This window comes from Mustela nivalis (genome assembly GCF_964662115.1).
Source record: "Mustela nivalis genome assembly, chromosome: 6".
In the NCBI taxonomy this organism is placed as follows: domain Eukaryota; kingdom Metazoa; phylum Chordata; class Mammalia; order Carnivora; family Mustelidae; genus Mustela; species Mustela nivalis.
This window is the reverse complement of record NC_139025.1, coordinates 84,814,398-84,827,138: the sequence shown is the minus strand read 5'-3', so window position 1 is coordinate 84,827,138 and position 12,741 is coordinate 84,814,398. Positions and strand designations below refer to the sequence as shown.

At 38.2% G+C, this 12,741-nt stretch overlaps 1 protein-coding gene across 50 annotated transcripts in view; it reads left to right on the top strand.

Moving 5' to 3' along the window:
* The window catches only part of MGA (MAX dimerization protein MGA), a 168,979-nt gene that overhangs the window by 107,241 nt on the left and 48,997 nt on the right, over positions 1–12,741 (top strand). For all 50 annotated transcript variants that reach the window (XR_014312983.1, XR_014312984.1, XR_014312985.1 and 47 more), the window contains exons 6-8: positions 9,639–9,770; positions 9,999–10,103; positions 11,583–12,244. Coding sequence is in view for 46 of the 50 variants with exons in the window: in XM_082735492.1 (XP_082591618.1) it covers positions 9,639–9,770; positions 9,999–10,103; positions 11,583–12,244 (899 nt within the window). In the remaining 4 variants the exon portion in view is untranslated. The remainder of the gene's footprint in view (positions 1–9,638; positions 9,771–9,998; positions 10,104–11,582; positions 12,245–12,741) is intronic.

Here is a 12,741-nt window from a genome sequence, read left to right as displayed (position 1 = left end):
AGGTAAAGCAGCAGGCTCCCTGCTGAGCAGAGAGCCTGATGTGGGGCTTGATCTCAGGACTCTGAGATCATGACCTGAGCCAAAGGCAGAGGCTTTAACCCACTGAGCCACCCAGGTGCCCCAACTACCTTTTGGAGTAGTTTGAGTTTTTGCTATTAGTCAGCCCCCCTCCACACCCCCCCCCCCCGCCAAGGGATTGTTGAGCTGATTTACATTATATAATGGATCATTTATATAAGAAGCTAAGCATTATATGCTAATAAAATGATGTATAAGATGATCATTCAGTATCTAAGTCAGCTAGTAATACTTGAACTTTTGCTTTAATATGAGGCTGCTTGTCTGACACTGTGATATTAGAGGGGTACTGTGGTTTGTAATGGGACAGTTACAGTCACATCATAGTCTTAATGGTAAATAACATTTATTATCACTTACTGTCAGCTTTCATTTCTGCTATTTTATTTAAATAGTATTCTCTTAACCTCTATCAGTTAATTTTTCCTTTATCTTTTTTCCTCCCTCCTACTTTCCTATTTTGATAGTTATGTACTCCAACAATGTATAAATATCTTGCAGCCTAATCCTTACCTTTGTTTCAGTCTTAGTTCTAGAGGTAAATATATTCCATGCTCTCTGCTGGTCTTTTCGTTATGGTTTGGTTGCCTATTACTTCCTGGCTGGTTAAGGTTTAAGTGTGTTTTTTCCTTCCCCTACATACATTGTAGACAAATCTGGTATTTTCCTCTGTGTAGTTGGGGTTCAAAGTCAAATGCTCCTAGAAACTAAGCAGGTAAGCAAATGAAATTAGCCTGATTTCATGTACAAGGTTGGACTCTGGCAGGCTGGAACACAGGTGCCTCTTCTAAAGGGGCAGTCATAGTTGTGGATTATTGTCATATGGGAAGATTGGCATAGTATTTTCAGAAATTCTCATTGTTCAGTAGAAACTGAAGTCAGGATTTTTATGTAATGATGCTCAACTTCTAAGTTTTTTGGGCAAAGTGTTAAACACTGAGCCAAACAAAATGTGGGTGAGCCATCAGTTTTCACCTGCTGTACAGATTCTGCATTAGGTGTCATATATAAGTTTTTATTTAATCATCATGTTGTTTAAAATTAATTCAACTGTATTCTTACATAGTTTTATTATTATTTTAAGATTTATTTATTTATTTGACAGAGACACAGCAAGAGAGGGAACACAAGCAGGGGGAGTGGGAAAGGGAAAAAAGCAGGCTTTCTATAGAGCAGGGAGCCCAATGTGAGGCTTGATCCCAGGTCTCTGGGATCATGACCTGAGCTAAAGCCAGATGCTTAATGACTGAGCCACCCAGGCGCCCCTATTATTTTATTTTTCGAAAAGATTTTTATTATTTGAGAGAGTGCAAGTGGGGGTAGAAACAGGGAGCAGGACGAGCAGACTGCGTTGAGCATGGAGTCAGATGGGGGCTCAGTCCCAGGACTGCACCATCATGACCTGGGCTGAAATTAAGAGTTGGACACTCAACAAACTGAGCCATCCAGCTGCCCTATATAGTCTTGTTTTATCTATCTATCTATGTTTTATTTATTTGTCAGAGACAGAGAGAGAGCACAAGCAGGGGAAGTGACAGAGGGACAGGGGAAACAGGCACTCCGCTGAGCAAGGAGCCGGATGCAGGACTTGATTCTAGGACCCTGGGATCATGACCTGAACAAAAAGCATATGCTTAACTGACAGCCTCCCAGGTGTCCCTATTTAAAAAAAAAAAAAAAACAGTTAAATCTGTAATTCATGTGGTGCTATTCATAAGGTGTGAGGTAGAGATCTGTTTTGGATTTTTCTATTTTGTTTTGGCAGATATCCCTCCACTCCTCAACCTTTGTTTCTTAAGACTTAGAATTTCAGAAAAATGAGTTACATTGGCTAAGTATTTGTAACTGGGATTGAGCCAATCACATGTTCCTTTAAGGTCTCTCTCTAAAAATTGGTGATTTAAAGAACTTGTTAAATTTTACTTCAGTAATGTCATTTTCTCTCCCTTTCTGTTAACTGTGGAGTTTTACTATTCTTTAGAATATAAACATTTAAAAATCGTTTTGTGGGCACCTGGGTGGCTCAGTCGTTAAGCATCTGCCTTCAGCTTCGGTCATGGTCCTAGGGTCCTGGGATTGAGCCCCGCATCAGGCTCCCTGCTCAGCAGGAAGCCTGCTTCTCCCTCTCACACTTCCCTGCTTGTGTTCCCTCTTTCGTTGTGTCTCTCTCTGTCAAATAAATAAAATCTTAAAAAAAAAACACACAACTTTTTGTGCTGGAAACTTGAAAAACTTAACTAAGATTTTTGAGCTTGCTCTGAAGTTCTGGAAGAAGTGTTAAGCCTGAGGAAGTGTTTTTATTGGTGGTGGTAGTCTTATTGTTAAAATTAAATAAGAATCTTTTTAAAAATTTTTAAAAGATTTTATTTATTTATATGACAGACAGAAATTGCAAGTAGGCAGAGAGGCAGGCAGAGAGAGGGAGGAAGCAGGCTCCCTGCTGAGCAGAGAGCCCGATGTGAGGCTTGATCCCAGGACACTGGGATCACAACCTGAGCTGAAGACAGAGGCTTTAACCCACTGAGCTACCCAGGCACTCCTAAAATAAGAATCTTAATGTTGTTTTCCACAGGACTATATTTTTTCTGTCTCTTGTACTATCCTATGTACTAACTTGGAGGTACTACATCCAAATTGATGTATTTCCTGTCAACCTAGAAATTACCATCTAGTTTTGAACTTTAAAGGTATTTTTATACAAGCATTTCTACTTCACTGCTACCAAGTCAATTCTACATTAATTAAAACATTTTTAAAAATATTTAATTTATTTTAGAGAGAGAGCGAGCGTGCACGCAAGTATGTGTGCTCACAAGAGTGGAGCGAGGTACAGAGGGAGAGGAAGAAGCAGAGTCCCACTGAGCAGGGTGCCAAATGTGAGGCTCTACCCCAGGACCCTGACCAGGATCATGATCTGAGCTGAAGGCAGGTGCCTAATGATTGAGCCACCCAGGCACCCTAAATTTTTTTTCTATTTTAGTTAAGTTTTAGGTTTGTAGTAAAATTGGGAACATAACAGAGTTCCCATATACTCTTCATTCCGTTTCCCTTATTATTAAATACATCTAACATTAGTATAGAATATTTGTTACAATTAGACAATATTGGTATATTAATATTAACTGAGGTCCATACTTTAATCAGATTCCCTTATTTTTTTTAATTTCAGCATTCCATCTAGGAAATCAATTTAGTAGTCATGTCTCCTTAGGATCCTCTTGGCTGGGACAGTTGCTCAGATTTAAAAATTTTTAATGACCTTGACAATTCTGAGGAGTACTGGTCAGATATTTTGTGGAATGTCTTTCAGTTGAGTTTCATCTGTTGTTTTTCTCATGGTTAGATTGTGGTTATATGTTCATGAGAGGAAGATCACAGAGAGGGAGTGCCATTTTCATCCCATTGTATCAAGGGTACATTTTATCAACAATCACTGACCTTTCCATGCTGTACTTCTTAGAAGGAAGTCACTGGGTAGTTCATACTTAGTGGGAAGTTAAGCTCTACTTTCTTGTCGAATATGAGATAGAAATGAGCATAAATTAATTGGAATTCCTCTACAGCAGAGATTTCTTTTTTCCCCAATTTTTAAAGAGTTTTTATTTTAATGCCTTTTAGTTAACATACAGTTATATTAGTTTCAGGTGTACAGTACAGTGATTTACTAGTTATATACATTACCCATTGCTCATCACAAGTACACATCCTAATCCCTGTCCCCTATTTCTCCTGTCCCCCTTCTCCCCTCTAGTGACCATCAGTTTGTTCTCTATAATTGAGTCTGTTTCTTCATTTGTTTCTCCCCTTTTTTCCCGTTGTTCATTTGTTTCTTAAATTCCACATATGAGTGAAAAGGTATTTGTCTTTATCTGATTGACTTACATTGCTTCACATTGTACTCTAAAGGGCCATCCATGTTGATGTTGTTGCAACCTATTTATTTATTTATTATATCACTATGAACTTCTGTCAGTTACAATGTTAAGTTCCTTTATGGCAATCTCTTTAGAGCTCTGTGACTCTTGAATTTTAGTTAAAAAATACTGAGTGTTGTTAAATTGACAATTAACTGGAGCTTTTCTTTTTTATGTAGATTTGCTCTTTTATGCTGGTTAGTTATATAGGAGTTTATTCCTCTTGAGTGTGTTTTGTTGGGTGCTTTATATTTTAGTGTGTTTAGCTGGGGTAGACAGTTTTTAAAATGTTTTGTTTATTTTTTAGAGAAGTGGGTGAGCATGTGTAAGTGAGCACATGCGCATAAGCAGGGGGCAGGAAGGTAGAAGGAGATGGGGAGAGAGAATCTCAAGCAGACTCCATGCCTAGTGTGGAGCCTATTGGGGGCTGAGTTTGAAGACCCTGAGATCATAACTGAGCTGAAGTCAAGAGTCAGATGACACTTAACCAGCTGAACCACCCAGGCATCCTAGGCATTTTTTTTTTTAAATTATGGTTTATGATCTTATGTGATTCTTCATTTGAATCTGAATTTAGGAGTCTTTTTTTTGTAAAGGTGCAATAATATGTTTTTAGGAAGTAGTTCCTAATCTGGTGAAAAGGCCAATGCATTTAAGAATATAGTTCAGTTTAAACTGTCCTAGTGGAAAGGATTTTATTTTGGGGGGGGGGGGGATATGCTTTCTGTGAATTATTTAGCTATCTTCTGTACAAGTTAATCTCATTTATAGGAAACTAATTAAGTTTAGGTCTCATGTATGTGCTAAATAGGGGATTTTCTTGCAGGGCAAACATTTCACGATGGTACAGAGAAGCTAAATTGGGAATTACTTTGAACATTGTCTATGTGCCATTGACTTCTACTTTTATGGCTTTAAAAAATTGATAGGTATATTTAAAATAGATTTCATCTTGTTTTTAGAACTTGCTTTCACTTTTGGAGGAAAGTGGAAGTTTAAAATAGAAGTAAACACAGACAAGAAAATAGGAAAAACAGTCTCTAAATTTGATTGTGTGGGGTCTAGAGTTTGCAGGTCTGTGTATGGGTGCTTTTTTTTATCAACTTAATTCCTTTATTTTTACCATCTATGTAGGCAGCTATTTTGGCAATTTGGGGTCAATAATAATAGTATTTTTCTCTTCTCAAAGAATTAGAGTATCTTACTTTATCCTGTGTTTAGGATTCAATTCTTACTTGAATTTCTGAGTATTTTACTTTGTGGTTCCACTCTGCTGTCCCTTCCCACCTTTCTTAGTTAATTTTACTTATTCTAACTTAAGAATTACAGACTCAGTAAAAATTTTACCACATTCCCTTGGGCTTTTCAAGTATTATTTCTTCTTGGTTACCTCTCTTGGGACTTACTTACACCATTGTAACTACTGATGAGTCAGTTGGGAAAATAGCATTAAAGCCCCTTGAGGTCTGGGGAATGTCTTGGTGGCTCAGTTAAGAAGCCTAGTCTTGGGGTGCCTGGGTGGCTCAGTGGGTTAAGCCTCTGCCTTCAGCTCAGGTCATGATTTCAGGGTCCTGGAATGGAGCCCCTCATGGGGCTCTCTGCTCAGCAGGGTGTCTGCTTCCCCCACCCCCCTCTCTGCCTGCCTCTGCCTACTTGTGATCTCTGTCAAATAAATAAATAAAGTCTTAAAAAAAAAAAAAAGAAGAAGCAGAGTCTTGGTTTTTGTTTAGGTCATGATCCTCAGGGTCCTGGGATCAACCTTTGTGTCATGCTTCACACTTGTAGGGTGGGGGAGTGTCTGATTGAGAGTTCTTTCTCTTCCTCTGTCCCTCCCCCTGCTCATGTGCATGCCCTCTAACTCTCTCAAATCGGGGCACGTGGGTGGCTCAGACGGTTAAGTGTCTGACTTTAGGTTAGGTATGAACTCATAATCCTGGGATTGAGCACTGTTTGGGACTCCCCACTCAGTGGGGAATCTGCTTGTCCCTCTGCCTTCTACCTGTTCATGTTCTCTCTCTCTGTGTCTTTCTCAAAGAGGTAATAAAATCTTAAAAACAACAACAACAAAAAAAAAACAAAAAAAACACCACCAAATCTTATTTTATTTTCAAGCAATCTCTAGACCCAGTGTGGAGATTGAGCTCATAACCCCCGGATCAGGAGTTGCATATTCAACATACTAAGCATGAGAGGTGCCCCTGGAAAGAATGTTTTATTGATGTTAATAGGAATCATACCATGTACTTAAATAAAATAAAAATAAGATACAGGGGCACCTGGGTGGCTCAGTGGGTTAAAGCCTCTGCCTTCAGCTCGGATCATGATCCCAGGGTCCTGGGATCGAGCCCCACATAGGGCTCTCTGCTCAACGGGGAGCCTGCTTCCTTCTCTCTCTCTGCCTGCCTCTCTGCCTACTTGTGATCTCTTTCTGTCAAATAAATAACATTCTTTAAAAAAAAGAAATAATAAGATACAATATTTAAAGAACTGGGCTTGGGGCGCCTGGGTGGCTCAGCGGGTTAAAGCCTTTGCCTTCAGCCCAGGTCATGATCCCAGGGTCCCGGGATCGAGCCCCACATAGGGCTTTCTGCTCAGTGCAGAGCCTGCTTCTCTCTCTCTCTCTCTGTCTCTGCCTGCCTCTCTGCCTACTTGTGTTCTCTGTCAAATAAATAAATAAGATCTTAAAAAAAAAAATAAAGAAATGGGCTTAACGTACTAAAACAGCATAGTGATTCAGTGATCTCCTTTGTTAAGGTAAGTTCTCTGTGGTGGATATACAAATTAGCCATAAGAGTTTGTGGCTCATAATCTGTCTAATGCCTTCACCTTTCAGGCTGTGAGTATTATGTAAGCCTTTTATTAAAAACCTGTACCTAAGATTTCTGATAGCTATTAATAGAATACTTAATACTTTGAACTCCTTTTGGCTTCAGTTTTGTTAAAATTTAAGTTAAACACTTTACTGCACAATAATTTGAAGCTAGTAATTCACAGATGAGTGAATACAAAGTAGATGATGGTCATTAGTAACAGAAAAATATAAATTCAAGAATAATAGGATATAAATTTAAAGCAAAAGATTGGAATAGGTGACATCAAATATTGAAAAGAAATTGGATCCGCAAGAGCTCTTATGCACTACTGGAGGGAGTATAAATTGAGAGTAATTTGGCATTATTTAGTGCAGACTCCCAATTAGTGCATTGTTGCACATGGTTATCCATGATGTGTGACAATAATAGGCTCTTGAGATAGTGATCTCCTCAGAATGGCCAAGCTTGACAAAGGGTAATTAATAACTGTAGAGCTGGTTGCCTCTAGCGAAAAACAGCCTCAGGTTTATCCCAGTTTGTTGTATAATTACCTTTTTAAAAAAGATGTTTATTTCTTTGACAGAGCACAAGTACAAGCAGGGGGTACAGCAGAGGGAGAGGGAGAGGCAGGTTGCCTACTGAGCAGGGAGCCTGACGGGACAGGGGGTGGCAGGACTTGATCCTAGAACCCTGGGATCATGACCCAAGCTGAAGGCAGACACTTAACTGACTGAGCCACCCAGGCACCCTAATTATCATTTTATGTGCCATTACACAAGAAGTATTCAGAATAACTAAGTGTATCATTTACCTTTTTAGTAGTAAATATCAGACTGTACAGATGACATAGAAGATAAATTTATTAAAGAGTATCAGATGACTTACACAATCTCTTGAAAACACACAAAACACAAAATGCCAGAAAAACACACTCTGGGACTGTGCAGTAGGGAAAAATGCCCACATTACTTTTACTGAATGCGCATATAAGCAGTCCCACAACATTGGACAAGCACCACCATTTTCAGTAGGGACACTGCACACAATATGCATACAGCTAGGACCTTGGTTACTTCTGCCTCTAAAAATTCTTTACTTGGCCAAACACCATCACCCTCATTCACACAGTTCTGCAAAGTATCCCATCATGGTACTCTTGCCCAAATTGAAGTCTTTTATGGTACAGTTGATCAGCAAAACCTGTGTTACATGTCTGCACATAAATTGCAAGGGAATGTAGAAAGTGATTTTTTCCCAATACCTACCTTGAAGAGGTTGGGGTTATAATGGAGAAAAGTAACAGCTAGTAAAAGCTAGGGAAAGGGTGTTCAAATATTTTGGACAGCCACAAGTATGTTGAGCACTCATAATCCAATACTGTTGAAAGATGAATATGCCCTGTTATATAGCAATTCCATTCCTGGTTAAATGCTACAAGGAAAAGCTAAATGCACTAGAGAAGCTCTTATACATCATCTCTGTGATACACATTTTTTTTTTTTAAAGATTATATTTATTTATTTGTCAGGGAGAGAACACCAGGAGGGGGAGTGGGAGAAGGAGAAGCAGGCTTCCCGCTGAGCAGGATGGATGCACATACTGCATAGTATTCCTGGATGTGGGGCTTGATCCCAAGACCCTGGGATCATGACCTGAGCCAAAGGCAGATGTTTAGGGACTGAGCCACCCAGGTTCCCTGTGATACACTTTCTTGTACACAGTGAATAATTACATGGGTGCATTGCTTGTAATTGTTAAAAGTAGGAAAAAAATGGGTGAAGGGAGCTGGGAGAAGTTACAGGCTTTCAGTTAAGGGATGAGTAAGTCACAGGAATGCAAGGTACAGTGTAAAGAATATAGTTAATGGTATTTTAATGTTGTGTGTACTCAAAAAATAAAATTAAAAAAAGTTAGAAAACAACCTAATTCTCATCTGTAGGGGAATCGTGAATAAATTGGGTAGTACTATATATTCATAATCTGGAGTAATGTACGGTGGTGAAAATAAATGGTCCACAGATAAATCTGTCAGCATAGACAAATCTCAGTCATAAAATGTTAAGGGAGGGGGGGTAGCTCACCAAAACCTCTAAAAGGATATGAGTAAATATTTTCCCAAAAGATTACCTCTTAATCTACAAATAAGTTATAATATTTATAGGCTCAGTTAACCATAAACAACACTAATGGATTACTAGGGAATTAGAAACCCTAATTCAGGCCAGAAGCTTAGTCAATGACAGATTTGTATTGAAAGTCCTAGAAAGTCTCTGGATCACAAAGGATCTTAATTCTGCTGTGTTTATGTATTAGTTTTCTATTGCTTAACAAATTAGTGTAAACTTAAGACATACTGTTTCATTTACTTTCGATTAGGAGTTTGGGCATAGCTTAACTGGGTCCTCCGCTTAGTGTCTCACAGTGCTTCAGTCAAAAGGTCAGGTCTGGTTTCTCCTCAGAGGCTTGACTTGGGAGGATTCTGCTTCCAGTTTCCCTCAGGTTGTTGGCAGAATTTATATCCTTGCAGCTTTAGCAAGATGGGTGATACATGCACCCATAGTCTCATAAACACCAAATCATGTACATCCCATCCCTTTTGCCACTTTTTGTATGTTAGAAATAAAACAAAGGTTCTATCTGCACTTAAGGGAGAGGGAGGAGGGAGGAATACAGAAATATGTAGTATTAAGAGGTGAGGATCATGGGCCACCTTAAAGTCTGTCTCCAACTTTTTATTTTTATTTCATTTCTGCTTTTCACTCCCATTTTACTCTCTCCTCACACCTCAGAAGTTTAAAAAAAGAATGTAATTTGTGTTTCTTTTTCCTTGTAGTGGGCTTAAAATTGAATTCAGTGGATCCGACAATGAGCATTGATCTTAAATATTTGGGAGTACAGCTACCTTTGGCTCCAGCCACTAGCTTTCCTTTTTGGAACCTTACCGGAACCAACCCTGCCTCTCCTGGTGAGTGTGTGGCATTTGTAAAGTCAAAGTTGTGATATAAGTAAAAAACTGCCTTTGTTAGAGACATATAGGATATTCTAAGGTAGATTTTTTTGCCTAGTGGCATAGTCTTAATGATTTATGCGTTTTAGGTTAAGTTTTTTTTGTGATTAAGTTTTGGTAACTAATTAGATATTAAATATTAGTTGACTTGAATTTTGGTAATCTCTTTTACTTTTTCTTTTATAGATGCTGGGTTTCCCTTTGTTTCTAGGACAGGGAAGACCAATGACTTCACCAAAATCAAGGGATGGAGGGGAAAGTTTCATAGTGCTTCTGCATCTAGGAGTGAAGGTAATCAGCTTTTTAAAGAACTGTAAATGTGTTCTGAAACATGTGGCCAAAAAGCCTTTTGTTAAAAGTAAGATTTGGTGGTTTTTCTTCATCTTTCCTTTATATGCTATAAAATACAGGGCAAATAAATTGCTTGCTAATGTCTGTTCATTCCCTATGTTCCATATCCCTAACCATGTCAGGCTTAAATAATCCATGTACCTCTTTTATTTTATTTTATGTTTTATTTTTTTAATTTTTAAAAAAAATTTTAAAATTTTAATTATTTTTTATTATTATTTTTACTATTTAAAAAAAATTATTAACATATAATATACTATTTGCTCCAGGGGTACAGGTCTGTGAATCATTAGGCTTACACATTTCACATCACTCACTATAGCATATACCCTCCCCAACCTGCACCCGCTTTTCAATTGTACTGCCTTTCTGTTACTCCTACAGTTATTTTTATTTATTTTTTTTTTAAGATTTTATTTATTTATTTGACAGAAAGATCACAGGTAGGTAGAGAGGCTGGCAGAGAGAGAGAGAGAGAGACAGAGAGAGAGAGGGAAGCAGGCTCCCTGCTGAGCAGAGAGCCCGATGTGGGACTCGATCTCAGGACCCTGAGATCATGACCTGAGCCAAAGGCAGCGGCTTAACCCACTGAGCCACCCAGGCGCCCCACTCCTACAGTTATTTTTTAAATTTTCATTTTTTTAGAGAAGCTTGACGGACTGAGCCACCTGTAGTTACCATAATCACCATTCTCAAGTATTACTTCAGAACTGTGTACTTTATAGCTAGAGAGTGATTCTTGACAGCATTACAGTCCAAGGAAAACTTCTAACCCAAGCATTTGGACTCCTTTCTTAGTGCTTTTCCCATTGTAGTTACTTGCGGTTTTACATTCTAGCCAGGTAAATTTATCATGTATCCAAAATAGTTTTTCTCATCTTTGAATCTCTCCACAGTGTTACAATAATATAATGCTTGTCTGTCCACTACATTTGCTTTTTCATTCCTTAGAAACTAAATTTTATACTTCTCTTTTTGTGCCCTCACCTCATCCCTTATGTTTTATATCAGAGTCCAGGTATTACAATCTGTTAAACAATCTCAATTGGTGTGTTCTGTTGAAGTTTGACTTAAGTATATTTTTTGTTCTTATGTTTTTACTTAAATGTGGTTTCTCTGCTAAGGTCATAAGTTGTCAGAGTTGTAGACTCTTACCTTAATGTTAATTTATTGTTGGTATTTCACCAAAATTAATGTATATATATGTAATGAGATGGTTTGAGATGGTTTTAATGTAATGAATGTATGATTCCATCTCTTCATTTGGTTTATTAATAGTATATTGTTTTTCCTATGTTTAGAAGATTAAGGACAGTTGAGAAGATTCAGTAGCTTATAAATTAATGCTCTTGGCATTTTTTAGTTTATTTTTCTGAAGATCTGCCATATGTTTAAGTATCTGCATCTCCTTATTTCTAGGTGGAAATTCTGAAGGTCCACTGAAAAACCGTTCTGCTTTCTGCAGTGATAAACTAGATGAGTACTTGGAAAATGAAGGCAAACTGATGGAAACCAGTATGGGTTTCTCTTCTAATGCTCCTACATCTCCTGTGGTATACCAGCTTCCCACCAAGAGTACCAGCTATGTACGAACACTTGACAGTGTACTAAAGAAGCAATCTACCATTTCCCCTTCTACCTCCTACTCTTTGAAGCCTCATTCTGTGCCCTCTGCCTCTCGAAAGGCAAAGTCTCAAAACAAACAGACAACTTTTGGTGGCCGAACTAAATCATCTTATAAATCCATTTTACCCTACCCTATTTCACCAAAGCAGAAACACACTCAAGTGATTCCAGGAGATAAGGTTGCAAAGAATTCTTCAAGTACTATCTCAGAAAATCAGGTGAACAACTTTGTTGTGCCAACTTTAGATGAAAATACATTTCCAAAGCAAATTAGTTTGCGGCAGGCACACCAGCAGCAGCAGCAACAGCAACAGGGAACTCGCCCACCAGGCTTGTCTAAATCCCAAGTGAAGCTAATGGACCTGGAAGACTGTGCACTTTGGGAAGGAAAACCAAGGACCTATATCACTGAAGAGCGAGCAGATGTATCCTTAACAACTCTGCTTACTGCTCAAGTAAGTATCTGATGGTTTTTTTTTAGAAGTGTATTAGTTCATGGTTGGAAAAAATTAGGTTAGTAAGGGGAAATGTGTATGGGCTTTTTGGCGGAAGGATAGGCCATTTAGTTATCTTAGTGATAGAATAATTAAGGAGATTTCCTTGGTTTGTTGTTGTTCTTAGACACCTTAGTGTAGATACCCTCCTGCCAGTAGAGGGGGACAGTACAGTTGTGCTTTTGGATAATGTCTTTCACCTTGTATGAAGTCAGCTGTTCATTCTGAAAATCTCTAATTTCATTCTCTAGCATGTGGGCAAGTATGTTTGCTAATCTTGTTAAAACCGCTTTGAAAGTTCTCCTTAAAAGGTACTACATTTCAGAAAATTTAAAAATTATAGACCTGTGGAGAAAAAGCTTTTGTGTTTTATAAAATTTTATATTGAGAATTTTTCACTTATCGATTTACCTGTCTTAGAGCAGCCTCTGGTAAACATGAAATGTTACAATAGCATG